General features: G+C 43.1%; 2 protein-coding genes across 3 annotated transcripts in view; one reads left to right on the top strand and one right to left on the bottom strand.

The window, feature by feature from the left end:
- Positions 1-1,367, bottom strand: part of ryr1b (ryanodine receptor 1b (skeletal)) — a 75,839-nt gene extending 74,472 nt beyond the window's left edge. The window contains exon 1 of the mRNA XM_008297196.1: positions 1,215-1,367. Within this exon, the coding sequence (XP_008295418.1) occupies positions 1,215-1,262 (48 nt within the window). The 5' untranslated portion in view covers positions 1,263-1,367. The remainder of the gene's footprint in view (positions 1-1,214) is intronic.
- Positions 1,368-5,142: 3,775 nt separating this feature from the next.
- On the top strand, positions 5,143-20,974 carry rasgrp4 (RAS guanyl releasing protein 4). Of its 2 annotated transcripts, none has more exons than XM_008297193.1 (17): positions 5,143-5,493; positions 11,155-11,330; positions 12,715-12,842; positions 13,031-13,086; positions 13,190-13,321; positions 13,441-13,582; positions 14,177-14,350; positions 14,459-14,575; positions 15,580-15,855; positions 15,941-16,021; positions 16,288-16,392; positions 16,522-16,631; positions 16,764-16,914; positions 17,005-17,041; positions 17,798-17,917; positions 18,841-19,025; positions 19,604-20,974. In XM_008297193.1, exons 1-17 carry the CDS (start codon positions 5,477-5,479, stop codon positions 19,712-19,714), a joined length of 2,118 nt encoding a protein of 705 aa, XP_008295415.1. In that variant the 5' UTR covers positions 5,143-5,476; the 3' UTR covers positions 19,715-20,974. The 2 variants fall into 2 exon arrangements, with proteins under 2 accessions (XP_008295415.1, XP_008295416.1); XM_008297194.1 differs by having other exon boundaries at positions 5,144-5,493; positions 12,715-12,826; positions 13,024-13,086.
- The last annotated feature ends 297 nt before the right edge of the window (positions 20,975-21,271 follow it).

The raw sequence follows: 21,271 nt of genomic DNA, 5'->3' as shown, positions 1-21,271 counted from the left end.
GCGGTGTCTGCCTGAAATAATTATTTCAGGCAAAAAGTTATTAAACACCAGCACAATTCATTATTAGGTTTTTAAGTTTGATGTAAATGAGCTAAACAATGCAGCAGCAGCAGCAGGATCGAGCTGATTGCAATGAACCTGCAGCTCAGGGAACATTTCAAACATCAACAAACTGATGTTCTCACGATTTGACATCAGCATCTGAAAAACGGTCGCTAGATAATAAATGCAAACATAAAGCTGGAAACAGAAAGTGCACCTGTGATCATGCAGGTGAATGCTGATGTCAGTAATCTGCATTTGCATCCTCATTACCTGTGCAGGTTCTACCAGTAGGTGGTAGCTTTTGGATTTCAGAAGCAGTGAAATAGATGAAAAATAAGCCTTTTAATTTGAGTTTTTCCTCAGATACTGAATGTTTTCTGCTTGTTTCTCTTCAGCTGTAGAAACCCGTTTCACCAGCTCAGCTGTTTTGGGTCATTTTGGGGGTCTTCCCCCCACTGCGTTTAGGACTGTGAAGTGGATAGCTCTACAGTGTGATGGTGTCTTTGCTGCTCCAAAGAAGACATACAGCTTCTGGGCAGCTGTCCCCTGCAGGTTCTGGGTAGCTTGTTGCTCTGCCTTCTCACCCCACACTGACAGGCTCTACTTTCCTCAGATATAAATAGATAACGATGCTAACAGATGCACCAGCCCCTGTCTATCTATCTGTGCGCACACACGCACACACACACACATGCACACGCACACTGTTACCCACCTATGTAATATAAAAGAGATTAGGCAAGGCTATGAGCTGCACATTCTGAAAATATGATCACAGGCTGTAGGTTAACAATGAAGATTTCTGAGCTCACAAGAGATTAAAGAAATCAATTATGAAGTTTAAAGAGAGCAACCGATAAGCAGGTCATGGCACATTCAGGGCGCCGCAAAAATAGTCAACTATATACAGAAGCGGGGCTTGGCTCTGCAAACTGCAACCACAGATTTGGGCTTAAAATTCTAATGCCAGGAAAGCAAAAGTGACAGAGAGAAGACAGAAGGGGCAATGAAGCTGATGCTGGGGGACCATGAATCAGTTTTAGGCACATGGAGTATAAATTGATTGGTTCTCCCACATTAAAAAATTATCTCATTTCCTTTCCCCACTGGTCTCATAACTCCCAAACTCCTCTCCAGCACAAGTTAATGGGAAAGTAAGTAGGACTCACCGTTCGCAGGAACTGAATCTCCTCTTCTCCCTCTCCCCCTTCTGCCATCTTTCACCGAGGGTTATTCGCAGCTCCTCGGGAGAAAAGAGAAAATCCTTCAGTTTTCTCCCCTCAGGCTTTTATTTTCTTTCTTTTTTTTTAATTTTATCTCCTTTGCTGCGTCCCTCCCTCCTTCTCCTTCTCCTTCCTCGTCGCTGTGCCCGTCTTCCTCTCTCTCACACTCTGTCTCAGTGTCTCTCAGTGTTAGTGTGTGTGGGTGTGCTGGAGGACAGCATGAGTCCTGCGCTCTCACGGTGTCGGTGAGAGAGAGTGACAGGAGGTAAGGCTGTCCCCGGCTCCTCTCGCCTCGCCTCCCCCAGCCGCAGATGAGGGAGGGAGGGAGGGAGGGAGGGATGGTGAGGGAGGGGCAGGCACCTTGTTACACATTTACACCGCTCCCATCCCATCCCACCGTGCCGCCATGTTTGTAGAAGTGGGCCACTCCTTCACACGAGCTCCATCACCCTCCCCTCCTCCTCCTCCTCCTCCTCCTCCTTCCCACATGTCTGAGGCTATAAAAGGAAAGAGGGGTGAGGACCAGCCTTTGGGGAGCGTGCAGTACGAACACATGCACTCGCCACAAACTCCTCAAAGTGAGTAAGTCAAACTGCAAGAAAACCCCCCTTCAGAATGCATCAACACTGCATCAGCTGCTCGGCACTCAGAGTGAAACTTAGATGTCAGGCAGGCAGATGAAGTTCAACGTCAGGATGTGTTTAGTAGAAACTCACAGCTGGATCTGTAGGAGTCTAAATGCCAAACTTGCCATAGGACTGGTTGTTGCTTTTACCACTGATCAATCTATGGATTAAAATAAACTAATCTTAAAGAATCCTGAGAATATGGCTCCAAATAAATCATTATTTCTGAGTAGAATGCCAAAAATGTGAGCAAATCTGCTTAATCAGACCCATTAAAAACACTTGAAACCATGACAACACACAAATACAGGACTCTTTAACTTGGTCAGGTGATAATGTTGGGAAGCTTCTGGTTTAAAAAAGCAGCAAATGGGGACTTGACCTGATTTAAAGTCAGAAAACAAGATAAAAGCCTAATATCTCATGTTTCGAATACCAAGTCTTGCTGATTTCGTCTCTGCAACAGTTTAAAAACCCAAAAGGAACCATTTTACAACAAAAACCTGAAAAAAAATTCACATTAAAAGCATGAACCGGTGCATGTTTGGCTTTTTTATTTGGTGTAATGACTAGTAAAGGTTAATTTCAGCCTAGTTTCTCCTTTTATGTGTTTCATCACTCCAGCTGCAAAAGACAGAATTCCCAACTTTCCCCAAACGATCAAGTAATCTGTTGGATCAAAGCGAGGCTCAACCTAAATCTTGGCACAGTGGGAGCGGTGGAAACCACAGATGCTTTCCTTACAGTCCAATCAACAACAGACATTTGCACAGACATTATGTCAGGCCTCTAATTAGCTCTGTGCACTTTCACACTTTGCCATAAAGCACCAGCATTTTACGCTTCGGTGTTAAAGCGACAACTCAAATCAGTGATTAATTACTGACAGATTATTTTATTAACATCCCAGCCGTTGAACTGTTGCAATGCCGGCCTCCTGACATTTCCTGTGCTGCCTTAAGAGGATGACTGGATGTGAATCCAACAGGTCAAGTGGAGACATTGCATCACAAAGAAGATCATCGTATTGATTACAGTTATTTTTAATGATAAATTTGACTCCTACTAATGGATTTGTGCATATGAATGGATCATTTATCATGCACAAAATGCAATACAATGCTGTTATGTGTCATTGTAAGCCTTTGGAAATGGGAGGATTTTACTATTTCAACCCTGCAGCTTTGTTCAAATCATCTCATTCAGTCTCTTTTCTCTTTAAGCCCCTAAAAAAAAGCACCTCCAACAGACAAAGACCAGTTATCTATGTTATGGATAAACAATGCACCAGAGAATATTTTTTTGCAGACCACAAACTTGCCTAATGTCACGGACCAAATACAACCAGATATCTCCACAGGAAATCAACAGTTCAGGCTGAGGCAGGCGGCGGATCTGCATGAGTGTCAGTGTCACACCCCTCCTGGTCACCACAGCCAGCAGGGATGCACCAGACGGGAAATCTGGAAGTCTGAGCCGGGGAAGGAAAAAAAAAAAAAGCGCATCGCACACTCTGACAGAAGCAGCCTTCAGAGACGCGCACATCCTTACCTCCGCAGTCTCCATCTGGCAGCCTTCAGCATGCTTCCCTTCACGCCCATCTCCCTCCGCAACAGCAGCTGGCAGCGGAACGGATGTGTCGGGACGCCGCTCGCCGGGATACAACTCCGTCCGGCGGGCAGGAGGAGCGGAGAAGGAGGAGGAGGCGGAGGTGATACGCCACTGAGGCGGAACCCGAACCGTGAATTCTGGGAGTATGAGTCCTGAGTCAGATGTCACCTGCTGATGCCGGTTTTTTCTGCCAACTCACGAATCCGTTTGCGTGCAGTTGCGGCGCTGCGCCTCCGGGCTGCGACATTGCACCGAGGATGTGTTCAGCGGCTCCAGGGTGCGCAATTAGCAGTAAAAGCAGACAAAGGTGGGTCTTGTCTGCTGGTGCGATGCAGTTTATTGTGCAGGTTCGCTGCGACTTAGAATTCCTGATTACAGAACAGAAACACGGTGACTTTTACTTTCTGTTGCCATCAGTGCAAGTCAGAGGAGGAAAGTGAGCTTCTTCTGCAGAATTAAAGCATGAAAACTACATGCACTTAACTCAAAAACAAACGTTTATCACAAATTAAGCATCACATGGGATCGATTCAGACTCAAAGTGACAAAAAATGTTCTTATGCAGCCCATGTGTAGAATGATCATAACTCTGAGGCCACTTGCTTTTCTATCAGTCTTTACATTTACCAGCTGAGCTGATTGCAAAGCTTCCTTTTTCTAACAAAGTGTTGCTTAAGATTACAGTAAGATGACCACATTGTCAGGAAGCAGCATAAAACACTGTTTTTTCTCCTCTGTGACATTTGCATACTCTGTTGAAGTCCTTCACTGATCTCCTTTCTAATGCAAATCCAAAATGCATTTTTTAGGTGTTTTGGGACTTGGCATGCGAGGTCTGCAGGAGGCCTGCTCTGTGCATCTTTCCCTGCTTTTGAATGCCGTATCGGCCACTCTCCCTGCCAGCCAGTCAGCTTCCTGCAGCAAAGAAGCCACCTCTGCTGACTTTGGGGGGGCACATTAATGGTTGCCTCTTCCTCTTGGTGTGATAAAACAAGGATTCCTTTGAGCCCACCCTGTCCAGCTGCACGGCCACATTCACAAGCACAAACACTAACCTCCCTGTGTAATCACTCGCCACCCTGAGAAATGACAGCGGGAGTTTGAGGAGGGGGGGTAAAAGAAGAAGAAAAGGAAGAAATCAGGATGATAGACGTGGTCTGGAGGACCCTGGAGCAACAAACCCAGAGAGGAGACACGTGTCAGGATTCAACAATGTTATCAGACACTTGATGATTTATTTCCAGATTCTTTTGCCAAGATCAGACCAAAAAAATAAAAAAAAAAGTGACATTAAGGTGTGGCCTGCTCTGTTGACAGATGTCGCCTCCTGGAGTGCGCTGATGTTGCTCATATGATTGCTCATCACTATCTCCCTCGAACTCTCCTCCTCCTCCTTCCTCTGTTGGTACTGCATTTGTGTTCGCTATTCTCTCTCTCTTCCTCCTCTCCCCTCCCCCTTGCACACACACACACACACATGCACACACACACACACACACACATATACACACAGAAACTGATGTGAGTTCCCCTATCAGAGCCAGTTCCTCCATTTAAGATGCTGACTTGTTTATGTTGAAGGGCACAAGTGAATGACTTTTACTGGCTCCTACACTCCACTTCGAGGGCTCGTTTGAGACTTTTTTTTTTTTTTTTTTTGGTCTTTTGCTTTGTTGCAGGAAATGGGTGCATGAAGTCTGTACAGTTTGCTGATTTGTGGTTGTTAGAAAGAGAGGAGATCAAGTGACAGCACATCTGATAAGGCGTGGAGTTTTAGTGGATGACTGGCAGGTGAGCAGCCCTCACCCCCCAGCAGCTCTCCGTCCTGGGCGCATAAACAAGACAAGAAGGACACAGAGCAGGAGGAGGAGGAGGAGGAGCGGGGTCAACCATGGAGCTGTAGGGACACGCTCAGATGCCCGAGCAGATCGCCAGTGGAGGAGGAGTGTTGCTGAGGAGAACAACTCTGCCATGAACAAGACCAAAAGGTAACTTATAAAAAGCAGAGAGTGCACTGAAACTGAGAGACCCACTTGCAGCTTCAGTGTAAGTCTAAGTATGTGTCAGCAGCGAGCGCTTTGTGTGCAGCAGTGATGTGTGAACCTTGAGGTTATATGTGAGATGCAGTGTGGTTTGTGCAAAAGGCTCCCCGACTAGTCGAAGAGAAACAAGGGCACTTTGGTTTTACTTTCCGCCTCTAGTATGTGTGTGAGTGCTTTACCATTTATTTCAGCTTGCAAACAGCAAGCTTTGTGTTGAAAGAAAAAAAAAAAGGCTGCAGCTCTTTGACCTGCATATCAGAGAGGAATATCAACTTCTCAAATTATTTGTGTGTACTGCACACAAGTGAGCCCTGACGTTCAACAGTGGTGCGTGTCTGCTGAGAGCTCACCTTTCCATAGAAATGTGTTCTGTTTTTCTGTTGTGTCCACTGAAGCCCCATTTACATGTCAGTTCAGTTATGGCTTTTTTTTCTTCTTTTTTTTGCATTTGATCTTAGATACTGCTGACAGACTACATATTTAGCCGCCTGTGTTGTCAGTGGTACTTTTTTTTTTACTGCTCTAGTTGTGACCGCAGGTCTTATCAGATTGCCTGGAATGAGAGGGCTGTGTGTTGAATGTTAAGGCGGTCGGAGGTGTCACTTCTTTTTTGATTTTTGCTACCTGAGTTTAAGGAGGGCCGACGGAGTGGTCACATTACTGTGCTTCCCCTTCAGTGGCAAGGTTATCTAGATTCAGCACATGAGGCCAGGTTTAGGGTTTGTAAGGTGCACAAATGATTAAAGAACTGTGACTGAAAAGGAAATAATGAATACAATTCGGCCAAAAAGCAAAGAGGATGGTGACAAACTCAATCCACATTAAACAGAATTATAATCATCAAAAGGAGGGAAATAACCTAAATCTGGATTTTTGATGTTTTAAAAGACCAAAAGAGGGAAAAAAAAGTTTGTACTTGCACAGGTGACAAATAACTTCTTCTGTGTCACAAAAACAGCCTCAGAAGTTTATGGGTAAAGCTGCAGTCGTTCTAGTTGGTACAGTGGTTGTACGTTTCACCAAATGTATGAATGGCTCATTGCAGGAGATGCATCCCCTTGATGCGAAGGGAAACAAGAACGCAGGTTGTGAGAGGGGAGAGCAAGGGAAAAAGAGCAGTACACAAACAAGGCCTTCAAAGGGCCTGGGGTTCAATTAATCAATTAAGGGAAGAAAGAGAGGAATTTGCATATCCCCCCGCCAGTGTGAGAGCAAGAGAGGGAGAAAAGGGGAGGAGGGGGGGAGCTGGATCTGCAGCCAGGAGTCCTGACACAGATGGGAAAGGCAGTGAGAGGGGGATTTCCAGGGAGAGAGAGAGAAAAAAAGGAGAAGCTGTTTCCTGAATGGCTTGAATAGAACAAGGATGAAGGAAGAGGAAAAAAGTGGGTGAAGGAGGAGTTGGTGAGGAAGAGGAGGTGTGGAAGGTCTTCCCAGAGCAGAATCAGGGATGTGATGGAGTCACAACCAAGTTCATCGATGCTGCTTGGAGTTTTTCTCTATTGTCGTACAAACAAAGATTTCTTTCACCGTCAAGTTTGTTGCCATGGAGGCACTGTTGAATATAACCAGAGAGGAATCTTTACCAGACTCCTAGGAAAACGTGAATGCAAATACCCAAACAGTAACTCCGACTGTGTGCAGATTTGCATGGGAGTCCACCACACGCTGCCTCCGAAGGCTGGAGGCAGCTCATCACACAGGAGAGAGACGTTTGACTGCCGCCCTGTGCGTTACCTGCTCAGCTCTCGGAGGGGGAAATTCCCTGACAGACGTCATGTCATCGACAACATTTCCCCATCAGCATTTCTGTTTGTAGCTGTGACCGTGTCTCCTCAAGTGTGCAACCACTTTGACAGCAGGTGGATTCACGCTGAGTTAAAAAGAGAGCTGACGAGTCGCAAAGGGCACTGAGATAAGAAAACCGCCGAACACAAGTCAGAAATGAACTCCCTGAATGTACAACACTGAAAAATCAGACGAGTTTCTTTTTTCAGTTTAGTACTCTACGTTGTCTAGATTGTAAAATACAAACTATATATATGTATTGAGATATTCATGCATGCTTTTCACTGGATACCATCAAGTATTATAAAATCAAAATGAAAATCATGCACTTGTTCCAGCTTCTCATATGAGAGTATTCTTTAACACTGAACAAACAGAACTTCTCTTTGAGCTTGGGGAACATATGACAGACATTTTCATGATTTATTGACGTGTTCACTAAAAATAAACAGACTAGTCAATAATGATAATAGTCATCATTGTCATGGGGAGGCTCTGTGGAGAGAGCCACAGGCCTAACTGATAAGGAAATAGTCTCCAGATCTGAGAAGGGTGGGTGGGATGATTATTGTCGTTATTTGAGCTGATTTATTTTAGCCTCTGTTTCGTTTTATGCAGTTATAGATCCAGACGTGGAATGTTTTTCAGCTTATGTTGTAATGTGCCAAGTATGTCCAATAATGTGGAGTACATACTGAAAGTCCTTCCTATAGAATGAAAAATAGTTGGAGCTGGCTTTGATTTCCACTAATAGTGAATTTGTCGACCAAAATTACAAATTAAACAATTGCCTCAAAAGGTTGCGCAGGAAATAAACATTCTAAGAATCTAAGAATAGAGAGATGCATGCGATCCTTCAGCTTATCTTACAGCAAGCGCATGACAAAGCATGTGATGAGATGCAGGGTCTTTATTGGACAGTGCTGTAGAAGAGTGAGACTGAGGTTCACCTTGATTGTATCTGTCTTTTCTAATTGAGAACTGCATGAGTTGCCTTCCCTTACAGTAATACAGCCCACAGCAGTGCCGTACGTGCTGCGCTGTTGAGTGTTTTGAATTCAGTAGCCAGACAGTGTAATGAGGCAAAGAGCAGGAGGAGTTTTGTTGCCCAGCAGGTTTCCAAACCAGCCACCTGGAGCTGGACTACCAGGATGAGCGAGGCTGACTCGTCACTGATGTCCCCCCACATGTTCTGTATCCAGGCATGACTGGGAGGGAACATCATGTACAGGCCGCATAAATGATCAGTAAATGTCACCCCGTATGTCTGCATGAAACTGTGCATCCATAATGTCCTCTCTTGTGTTGTGCATAAACCTAATGTTTGTCTGTGATGCATGTCTGTGCTTATATATTGTATACATGTGTGTGTGTGTGTGTGTGTGTGCGTGTCTGTGCAGAGTGCGAGTGGGCTGGGGAAATGAGCCGCACACCAACGCAGGTTAAGAGAAGGGGATGTAGGTCTGGTCATTCAGGGAACTTGTCACCAGTTCTCTGAAGTGTTCAGTGTTTCCTGGTAATGTCATCACATTAGCTGCAGTATAAAGATCAACACGGTTTCATATTATTACATAATAGTCACAGTTTGTACAGAAGCGTGAGGACGAAATCTGACACGCTCGAGCTGAACACGCAAAGTTCCAACAACTTTTGAGAGAAGACAGCTCTCAGCTTTCACTGAAGATTCATGTGGACTTATTGTTTGGCAGAAGGACTGCGGACTGACAACTGCTTTGCAGAACTAAAGCAAAGTCACCAGTTTAAATGTAACAAGTATGAAAAGAATCAGTTACTAGTTGTTGTGAAATACAGTCAGACGTTGCTCAACTGAGCGACTGATCTGAAGAGGAACCATAAATCTAATCATGAAACAAAAAACTCTCAAAGTGTAACGAGAGAGTAGCTCGGCATTGTTAGCTGGTATTCCATCTCAAAGCATCGGGGCTCATCTCTGATATGCTTGAAACATTTTTATTAAAAGATTGTATCGTCACACATTGATTATTTTTCTAAAACTGTCCGTCGACCCACTTTTAGCACATTTGTTGAAAGTTAGTTAGGCTATGTTTGAATGACAGCATCTCAGGGATTATTAAAGGTGTGTCTGAAAATGAACAATATGCATATTTTCAATATATGCATTTAAGTTCTTAGTGACATTTTGAGAACAATTTTGAAACTTGATGACTTTTGGATTAGACTATGAGCAATATTTTTCTTTCTGTGGTCCAGCTCGTCATACCTGCTCAATCAGTGAAGAAAGTCAAACAAAAACTACTTCCTTTCATTTTTGTGATGCAGTATTTCATTTTAAAAAAGTACCCGACATGCCATGTTTTGCATTATTGCGCCATGTAACTACATGTGGTTCAGAATATATCACTAGTTTACTTCTGCATTTTCAATTCTGTTGTTAACGTGAGTTCAAAGATGGGCCTTTTCATGAGGGCTTCTTTTTTTTTTAAATTCATATTTCAACTCACCCATAATCAGAGATCATTTTATCTACTTGTCCAATTCTGCAGGATCTCAATCAATGACATGATGAAGAATAACAGTTCAAAATTCAGACTAGTATCTTTAATAGTTCATGAGATATTGTCATTCAAACATAGCCTCAATTTTCAATGTGAAAGTTGGTCGATGGGGCAGTTTACTTGGAAAGTATTTGACTTATTGATCTAGGATTTCACAGATATCTTCAAAAAATATCCATATTTTATGCTGTACAATGTTCAGGCAAATCAGAGATCGGTGAGCAGAATTTGTTGATGATTTGAAATGGTGAAGAAGTGTCGCTCTTTGGTGTTTTTATATATCAGACTGCACACGACATCAGTCCAGCTTCACTCTGAGGTGTTATCAAAGGCGTGGTCTATGCATTACATCTGATCTACGGAGACAGTCAGAGTTCTCCTTGTTTAAAAAGCTGCCATTGAAAGCCAAAGGTAGTGGAATAAACACCAGCATTGTCTTACATTAAGTGTTAGATCATCAGTCAACCTTGAACGTAAAAACCAAAACATAGTACAAAGCCCTCCTATAGGTCACAGCCCTGTGAAGGATTCAGTGATCTTCTCACTTTGATTATTTTTCCAACCTGATGAGGTACATCTATCCAGTATAGGCTAAAGTGAAAGGATATGATGCAATATTTCACTGGCAGCATCTGAATGTGATGTCAGGTTGTACTTTTTTAGCCTGACCTTCACATTTCCTGACTGTGCTGTAACTCTTTTTTTTTATAGCACAAAATTACCAAATAAACACGTGTCATTATAGCTAGATGCTGTAAAAGTAGTAACATCATGATCTTCTTTACACTTCCTGTGACATTAAAATGAGTTTCAGACAACACAGGTTTGGGCTCCATGTTTTAAAGAGGAAAGAATGTTGTGAATAAACCCCAATTAAAACAGTTTGAATTAAAAGTTTCTAAAATCTCAAAAAAAGCAAAAAATACAAAAACCTGTGGGTAAACCTGTGACACAGCTGGATGAAGTATCAGTTTGGAAAGAAACACCACACAAATCCAATTCTTTAACCCAGAAAATGAGAAATGTCTGCTCGACAGCTTCAAGTCAAGATTCACACAAAGCTGTGTTGTTGTTTGCAGATATTCAGCCTGTGCACTATGGTTCAGACAGCTGCAGAGCTGTAGCACACCTTATCAGATGTAGGGAGCTGCGTTTCCTCAGATGCTGACCTGCACTATCTCACCACACTTTGCTCTACTTATTTCTAGGCTACTTATGCTCCCCGTCTCTCTCTCTCTCTCTCTTTCTCTTTCTGTCTGTCTCTGTCACTGTCTTTTTTTCTCAGGAAGCCCAACGTGGAGAGTCCTGGTGTGCTGAAGAGCAGGAAGCTGGTCCAGCGGAGGAGGAATACATGTCCCAGTCCTCAGGACATCAGCCGGGCCCTGCAGAGCCCCAGCTCTGCTCCCAGTGCCAGCGCTGCCAGCCTGGATGAGCTCATACAGCGCTGCCTCAACTGCTTCGGTCAGTCTCTGTCCCTACGTATCCGCATGAGTTCCCAAACTTCGTCATGTGTCTTTACTCTTTATCACAACAAGGTTATATAAATGAGGGATGAGGGAAAGCGAAGGGGGGGGATCCAGGGTGAGAGACACTGACAGGGAGGGAGGGAGACAAAGGGCAGTCTCATACAATCAAGCTTTGTTCTGTTTGGCTGCAGAAGCCGGCCAGCGATTCCCATGCAATGTTAAACTGAGCAAATCTCTCTCCTCTCGGCCTCTCTTCACTGGTCTCTTCATTAGTCACCTCATCCAAATCTCAACAACATGTCAGTTCGAGTTCTAGCACGCATGCAGCTCGTTTGTGTTTATTTTGGGAAGGTTTTCATTTGTTGGCGCTCAAAGACTGAAAAGTGGCATGAGAAAAACTCTGCAACACACACTGCTGAGTCTAAAAATACTGACCTGGTTACGGGCATAATTAAACTGAATTTCCTGGTAAAAGGTAAAGAAACTGTCAGTGAGTGACGACAAGAACAACATTTGCTGCTGAACCGGTTGAACTTGTGAACCCTCACAGGTGAATAAACCCAAAAATATTGCCCACGTTAAGTTTTAATTTTATTTTTGGTGGATGAGAGGGTCATTTGGTTGTAGTGAAACCTTAAATTATGATATATGCGTCTGTAAATTAACACTGTTAAGCATGTATATCAGAACTTCACATACAGTCTGAATATTAAAGCAACTTGGATGATTTAAGTAGAATTTACAGGAGCAAAAAGACATTAAGTCACTGATTTCTTTTGCACATTTAGCACCACATACACCAAGACAAAGTGCTTTTCCATGAAGAAATAAGACTTCTGTTACTCACTTACACAAAAAGTTTAAATATTAAGCTTAAAACCCTACAATATTATGAATTATATGAACGTTAAGTTTAAGGAATTAAGTCCCTGTGACAGTTTATGTTGTATAAATTTAACTAATTTAAATATAAGTGAGGTAAATTTCTATTCAGTGGGTTACATTTGGAGGAACTGCAGCAGACAGTTGCATAGACAATAATATTCTTTTCTCTATGTGGGTGTGCAGACTGACTGGAAACGCTCCAGTGCGGCGTGGTTTGATTTGGTCCCACACACACTTGGATAGCAGTTTATAAAAATGTACATTATACATCAAGTAAATGCTCATTTTTTAAGACATGTTTCCTTCAGTTCCTCTTGAAGTCACAGTTGGCAGGTCATCATTTTATCACAATCACATTCGAAGGAAGTTTAAAATCTCAGATCTACCTGAGCTGCACGTTTCCATGAACTGAACTCAACCGCTGAACCGCCGAGAGCAGTGTTGCTGTTTTTAATCACATTCATCTTCCCTGCACCGCTGTGTTTCGCTCGCAGATTCGGAGGGGAAGCTTTCGAGCCCGAGAGGGTCCCAGTTGGTCCACATGACCCTGATGATGCACAGCTGGGTCGTGCCATCCCAGACGTTCGTCCAGAAACTTCTCACCCAATATCCTCCACTCCCGGTACCGCCGGTGCACTTTCTCCCAATCACATGTTCAAGTCAATTAATCAGATCAGGAAACAGGCTTGGCTTTGTTTTGCGCTCCATGTCTACAAAGCATATTTCCAAGTGTATAGCCCTGCTGGTGTTTAGTGTAACGTGGTGCCGTATTTGCACAGTGTGTCCTTGACTCTGTCTCTCACTTATAAGGACTGTCCCTTGGATAAAAGGGGACTCAGACGGACTCAGATCTGCCACCTTGTCAGGTGAGTAAGGACACCAGGAGAGCGCTGTGTGACGGACAACCTGACAGAACTGGTTATCCTGCTCTATTTGCGAGTAATAAACATGTTTTCTGTTGGTGGCAAGGCAGTGGATCAGCCAGTTCCCGGCGGTATTTGAGGTGGACCCCCTCCTGGAGCAGACCATGGGGGACCTGTGGGCGCTGGTCCGGTTGGATGGAGAGGAGACGCACTCGCAGCTCATCGACTCCTCCTGCTTGTTAGTCTCGTTTTACTTAAACACAAAACTTGTAGTTTGCCTACGTGGCCACAACTCAAACCAGTTTTTCCTTAAATAGAACGACTGCCTATTTCTGTCCCGCTGCTTTCTTTTCCCAGAAGCCCTCATGTGAACGTGTCCCAGGCGCCGTCGCCGTCCGTCAAGAAGAGGAAGGTGTCCTTGATCTTCGACCACATGGAGCCGGACGAGATGGCCGAGCATCTCAGCTACCTGGAGTTCAAGAACTTCTGTAACGTTTCGGTAGGTTTAGAGAAGGACTCCTCTCTACTGTCTGTGCTCAGTTTGCTTAATGAGGCGTCGCCGTGTTGCTCTGACAGAGATGCTGCTGCTCCAGACACAAACCCTCATGATCGGCCAACGTGTACACCACAAATATTTAATGTTCTCATTCTTGTTATGTGGCTGTAATGATAAGTTAGTTCAAAGTACCAAAGTGCTTCAAATAATCTGACAAATAAAGTCAATTAAAAAGCATAAAACAATAAAATTGTTACAAAAAATGTGATTAAACTCATTGTATGATGAGCTACAAGTGTCTGACTTAGTGCTGTAAACCCACACGGAGATTGAAAGTGAAAACACGTCTTTAATGTGGATTTAAATGCTGAGAAGCTGACGACCTGATGTGACCTGACACCTGACATCCAGCAGCAGAACTGACTCTGTGTTTAGCTTCATACGTTACTCAGATTTAATTGTGAGTGTGAACGCTTGAAATGAAAGAAGAAGAAGAGAGCATCCGGTGATGTTTTGTGAGTAAGTGGTAGCAGATCTACTGAGGACCCAGGTGTGATTTTGAATACAGTTTTCTATCTGTGACATCTGCTCGGCCAGTTCCTGGACTACCGCAGCTACGTGGTGCGAGGTTCGGTGAGGGACAATCCCGCTCTGGAGCGCTCGGTCATGATGTGTAACGGCGTCTCCCAGTGGGTCCAGCTGATGATCCTCAGCAGACACACGGCCCAGCAGAGAGCCCAGGTCTTCACCAAGTTCATTCACGTGGCTCAGGTAGACCAAATATCACAAAAAAAAAAAAAACTGGCTAAGATTAGCGCTTGTTTGTTTGGGTTTTCCACTGACTTTATTCTCTCTTATCTCTCGTCCTTCTCTCTGCAGAAGCTTCGCGCTCTGCAAAACTTTAACACTCTAATGGCAGTAACTGGAGGCCTCTGTCACAGCTCAATCTCCCGCCTCAAAGACACTTCGAACCTGCTGCCTCCTGACATCACTAAGGTATTTCAAAGATTACACATAACCATGAGTCAATGTGGATGACTACCTCACCACAAGGCTGTGACCAATAAACTTTTCCCTCTTGAATCATTGTCCTTTCTGAGCTATTTCTGGCATCTGTTATATTTTATTTCTTCTTTCCGTTAACCAAAAAGGTTATGTTTTGTGACCTCAGTAGTTTTTTTTTATTGTATAGACATTCAAAAACTGGCTTTCATTTTTAGCTGTGAAACTGGCAGAAACCAGAAATCAGTTGAACTTGGAGTAGTGATGGTTTTTTTGGGTGGGACATCAACTGTGTGGTAAATGTGACATTTTTACAGACTTTCAGAGACAACACCTTTAACTCCCCTTTTGAGGTTTTTTTATTTTTCATGTCCTGATGTGAATTTTCAGTTTTTAGTATCATAACAAGTTGTGTCTCAGTGCTGGGTCACCGGCCGTTGACAAAACAAAAGTAAAGAAGTAAAGTTGAAACGCTAGTAGAGATCCCAAAGTTTCCAAAGTTACGAAATATGTTCGACTGAACGTCACCAAATTTTGGGCCTAAATCCAGAAGTGTGTGCATTCCTGTTCAAAAAGCTATTTCTATTATCGAAGGAGAAAAATGCGTACACCATTAAAAAGCCTGTGTTTTACCCTCTATTGGTGTAATCATGATATAGATATCATAAAGAGCTGGAACAAGCTTGCAGTGTCTGTTTCAAATGAGGAAATTTAATTAATTAGATGCTAATGAAAGGAAAACCAAAGGGGAAAGGTGCATGTTAAGAGGTTAATTGTGCTTTTAAATTGCACTTATAGCAAGAAAAAGATCACGATTCACACCTCAGAGGAAATAATTGAACATGCAAGCCATAGAAGCTAATTTGAAGATCACTAGCTATGATGACTTTTGTGTAAAAGTTGAACTCTTCTAATTGTTTACAGTCTTCAAATTAAATTCTTTCTTTTGCCTTTTCTTGCACAAATGCCCTTAGTTAACGACCTTCTCCCTCTTTCAGGCCCTGAGTGAAATGACTGAGCTGCTCTCTTCGCGCAGCAACTACAGCAACTACCGGCGGGTTTACAACGAGTGCAGCGGCTTCAAGGTGCCCATCCTGGGCGTCCACCTGAAGGACCTGATCTCGCTGAACGAGGCGCTGCCGGACTACATCGACGAGGAGAAGATCAACCTGAGCAAGCTGCAGCACCTGTACAGCAACATCAACGACCTGCTGGCCATCCACAGCTGCACGCCGCCGTTCGAGGCCAACAAGGACCTCCTGCATCTGCTCACGGTACGAGACAGAAACAAGAATGCAGAATTCAGATGAAAAGATTCCCCCAAAGAACATCTTAAATTATGTTCTTTTAATGCTTCAGCTCTCTCTAGATTTATACTACACCGAGGATGAGATATATGAACTTTCATACACCAAGGAACCCAAAAACCCCAAGATCCAGGTCAGTAGAGCTGAACTGAGCTCTATCTAGCAGCATCAGCTCACACCTTTGTTAATCTCTTATCATGAGAGGATGGACATTTGTCTGCTCTCTGTGGGTGTAACGTGTTCTTCAAAACAAAAGCACAGCCTCTGACGCTGAGATACATCAAAGTCGGCCACATCAAAGTGCTGTACGTTAGGGAAGTGTGTTATGTGGTGGGTGTGCTCTTTCTTCTTGTTCCTCACAGTCCTTCGTGTCTCATCACTGCATGTGTCGGTCCACAGCCTGTAGCTGCAGTTAAACCGCCGGTCGTGGCAGAGTGGGGTTCAGGGGTCACCCCCAGGCTCGACCCCGACACCATATCTAATCACGTCAAACACATGGTGGATGTGAGTATGTGACTCTGCAACAACCTCATGTCTTTCACTTCCTTATTACTTGGCAGCTCAAAGCAGAAGCAAGGAACTGCTGCTCGACAAGCGCGGCTGAGTATCTGTTTGCTCTGTTGCCCCCTGCAGTCCGTCATGAAAAACTACGACCAGAACCAGGACGGCTACATCTCGCTGGAGGACTTTGAAAAAATAGCGGCCAACTTCCCCTTCTCCTTCTGCACTCAAGAAACTGACAGGTGAGGAAGCGGCAACAAAAAGGCCTCCCACCCAGAGAGACATACGAATCTGGCAAACGTCGTCATCGTTCAAACCAAAGCTTTAACTTCCTTTTGTTTGCGTTGCACTTTGGAAAACTTTTTTCTGCCCAGGGTGGGACAGATCAGCCGTGAGGAAATCACCTCTTACTTCATGAGGGGAATGTCAGTATGTGCCAAACTGGGCTACAACTTCAAAGACGCGCATAACTTCCACGAAACCACATTCAAGCGGCCAACGTTCTGCGAGACATGTGGGGGATTTGTGAGTATCCGTTGTGCAGGCTTTTGGTTTTATGTAAACGATGAATCAGAGCATAACACAACATATTATGTGTGTCTTTTTTTTTTTTAGCTGTTTGGAGTCATCAAGCGAGGCTTCCACTGCAAAGGTGAGCTCATTAGATAACAAAAATAATAACTGTATTCATGGAACACTTTTTAAAAACAGGAGTTTACAAAGTGCTTTACAGACAGGACAATAAAAAAAGGATACTCAGGAAGACTATTTAACAATAAAAAGCCAGTTAGTCCAAAAAGGAGAAACACCAGAAATTCAAAAGTGAAGAAAGAGATTTAAACATGGTACAAGATTTTAAAAATTAAATTGGTACGACGATGCCAAATCCTAACACGGGAAAAGAACAACTGGAGTAAAATAAAATAAAAGGTAAAGCCATAAACACAAGGCTGAAAGTAATAATAATAGTAGTAACGGTAAATGAATCAAATACATAAGTACGTAAATAAATAAAGAGTAAAAGAGAATAAAGTGAACAAATAACATAAATATAATTTTAAAAAAACAATTAGACAAAAAAAAGGCGACATCACATAAAAGCAGTGATTTAAAAGAAGACACTGATCACAATCTACATCGCTTAAATCATTCATCAGGAGTTTGATCAGAGCAAGAGTTAGTCTAATACAAGGTCAAATAAGATCGAGCATCATGTAGCTTCTTGAGTTGTGGTTTTGAGATTTTAGCTATAATTTAGTTAGTGATGCTCAAACTACAGCAAAATTACTTGTGAAAACTCAAAAGCAGGAAACAATATCTGGGTCACTCAGACTTTTTTTTTTTTTTTTCGTGAACTGTGCCTTTAAACATTTCTGTTAAAGTGTCACTGTTTTCTCCTTTCTCCCAGACTGTGGGATTAACTGCCACAGACACTGCAGAGATCTGGTGGGAATGGAGTGCTTGAAGAAACACAAAAACACAACCGGGTCCTGCCCGTGCACGCCCGCCCCCGAATCAAGAACCAAGGGTAACAGCTGGAGTGTGTCTTTTCTCCGTTACATGCAGTCCACAAAACACACATATAATGCCTCCACCACCCTTTGGAAGTTTCCCCCTTTAATTACTTTTTAACACTGAATCATGCTAAAATTTAATTTGGCATTTTTGACGAGAATTTACAATAAAATATTCGGCCATGTTGAAGTGAAAACAGATTTCTACAAAGCAATGTCCATTTATTACAAATCTAAAATGAATATGCAGACACCTCCTTTTATGGATTCATCTAATTTAACACAGGTGCAGCAGGGGATGGAAATAAATCATCTGAGTGCCGTGAATGTGTCTCAAGTGATTGTGGTGTGAAGACACGTGCATCTGGAAGGTCCAGTCACCGGTGAATCAGTATATAATAATAATTACACACAAAGAACACGTGAAGCAGCTCCGTGACAAGGTGATTTAAAGACACCTGAGTCTTTAGAGGAGTCATAGCTGTCTTGGTGGCCTCCCGCAATAGTCTCTTTATTGTCTTCTCTTAGGGACGTGTTGAACTGTACTGAGAGATATTCAGTCAATTGGAAGTTTTATTCACGTATCCCCTGATTTGACTTGCTCGGAGTGTTCTTTTGTCTTCGTGCTGTTGTTATATTCAGGAGTACTGATTCACCAGTGACTGGACCTTCTAGATACGAGTGTCTTTATATGACAATCACCGAGACACACATTCTCTGCACTCAGGTGTTCACACCTTGTTGAATTACATGAGGCACTTTGAAAGGCGCCAATACTTCCACAATAACTTCTTTTAAATTGTATGTTTAATTCATTGAGATTACTTTGTAGGAATCTGTTTCCACTTTGACATGAAAGAGACTTTTTTTTTTAAAAGCCTAATTAAATTGAAGATGTGATGACAACGAACTCTGACGCCCTATTCTCCACCGGCAGGCTCTGAGGAGGAGACGTTTGTTTTCCCCCAAAGTAACGAGGCCGAACACAACAAGAACAACACGAGCGACTCGATGCTGTCGGACCGGTCCACTCAGACGGATCCTGGAGTGTGGACACCTGAGAAGAAGGACAAACGGGGAAACCACCTCAACTCCCTCGTATACGCGTCTCCAGAGAGAAGGGTGAGGCAGGAAATCCCTTAAAAAAGACACAGCGTCTTGACCTTTTATCAGATTTTTGTCACAAATGCTACTCAGGGCACATGAACTAACATCAGCATGTTGCTCCAACACAGTAAAGTAGTGATTCATTGAGGTAAAACCTTCCAGTCGCAGCTACAAAAGCTAATACATGAGGAATCAACCACCAACAATTGCAACTTAGAATGTAAATGTGCTACTTTGAATGACTCTTCAACCTTTTTATTGTCCTGTAAATGTCCAACTCAAACTAAACCAAGAAAATGATCCTTTGTGTCCAGTTTGTCCCTTCAAAAAATGTAAAAAGCAGCCTCCATCCTGATCACTGAAGGTCTCATGCTCACAGTTTTAGTTTATTTGCTGTGTGAGGACAAAGGAGGTCGATGGAATTTAGTTTCTGCTCATCTAAGAGTTAAACAATTGCATCTTTATTTACAAAGCTGCCCTTTAATTTGTGCCTCACTGTCACTAATTTTGAAGAACCATTCTGCAGTTTTTTAAAAAACTGTTTAGGAGCTGTTTTCTTGATAATAAATTTGTACTTTTTTCTTGTTTTCCAGGTCAACACTCTGCCACATAGAGCCCGGGGTTCCTCCATGCCCGTTTCCTTCTTGCAGGAGAAGATGGAGGAGCTTCATCTGTACAAAGACAAAAGCCGAGAGCCAGACTGAGCTCTCGCATTTCCCCTCCCACACACATGGACTAAACACGCAGACGCCACCACGTTTGTGATGAAGCCGACCGACTGGTGTTGAACTGATGAGATTTTCTTGAAAACGCCAGCAGTTATAAACGGACTCCTTTTTGGTGTTTCAAATATGGTTGTGACCTGTTTTTTGATTTTATCTGTCAGTCTTATTTGTTCGGCTGTTAGACTTCAAGCATCCATTTTTTTCTTTTCTTTTTTCCCGACTGTAATTTATGAACACCTCGTCTTGTTCTTAGAACGCGTGCCTTGGTTCTCTGGTGCTAAGATTCTACACAGCCTCGGTCCATGCAAAGTGGTTCGTAACAGCCCATCACATTATAAACGCAGGGCAGGAAATTAACACTAACCTCAACGAAATTCTGGTTGATTTTAAGTTCGGCAGCTATGTGAGAACTCTGATCTGGAAAGACAGAAAAAAGGTTAAATTAGTACTGGATTGGCTCTGGATTGGATGATATATGATAAAATATATATACATGCATATCTCTGCGACTAACAGCAGATACTGCAGCGCTATTAAGCCCCTTTCAGACATGCAGAGTTGAAATTTTACAAGATTGGACTTGTACAACTTCACACATGCACAGAATCTTTTTAGGAATTCATAAGTAGTTATTTGTAGTTTATTAGTCCATTAATGTCCACGGTGGCTCCGTCCATCACTGCCATGGGTATGTCTGAATGAAGCCGCGATTAACAGAAAAATGTCCATGTCTAAATGATAGAAACAGATGAATGAGGCCAGCAACATTGCATATTCCACGTCTGAAAAGGGCTTGACTGAGCTGTCTGTTCCTTTTGTTTCTCTGGTTACAAAAGACCAGACGATGGTAGAATTTGTGCACACCACTGAGGCCCTGTCGTAAAGGCAATATTGGACTTTCACATGTGGATGCAGTTAGTTCCTCCTGAAATTGCTACAACAATGCAAAATTAAGACAACATGCAGGGAGGTGACAAATGAAAGGAAAAACCTGAACCCTTGAGTCCTGCAGTGAAGGGATCTGGTGGTTCTGATAGGTTGTTGGACTGTTTGGTGCTATGGTTTGGGTTTATTTGTTATCGTAGCAGGAAGAATCGCTTACAAATCGATGACTTTGGGATGGGGGGTGGTTTCTTCTAGGGTGACGATGCCCAAAAATGATTTAAATCTCAACCCATCTGAGCACCAATGTGGCCTCTACAGCCATGATCAGAACACCAGCTGAGCGAAAATCTTTTGCAAAAATGGTCTTCCATCCCTCCAGAAGAGTACCAAGGCATAATGAAGCTGTCCTGGCAGCCCAACACCTTGTCAAGACACCTTGTGGAGGTTTTTCTCCTTTCATTTGTCATCTATTTGTATATCAATATTGCCCTAATTTGCTTTTGGAGTAACAAAATGAGCTCGATCAATCGGACAAATGTTATTTTCCTGCCCTGACAACATGCTTGACTTTCAAATTTGTCCAACAGGTTATTCAAGGTTCAGCAGGACTGCACTGGAACAGTACTTACGGTCCAAAATTAGCATTTTATG

This window comes from Stegastes partitus, unplaced genomic scaffold (genome assembly GCF_000690725.1).
Source record: "Stegastes partitus isolate 25-593 unplaced genomic scaffold, Stegastes_partitus-1.0.2 Scaffold1196, whole genome shotgun sequence".
Taxonomy (NCBI): domain Eukaryota; kingdom Metazoa; phylum Chordata; class Actinopteri; family Pomacentridae; genus Stegastes; species Stegastes partitus.
Note: the sequence above shows the minus strand (reverse complement) of the source record. Positions and strands in the feature narration are given on the sequence as shown.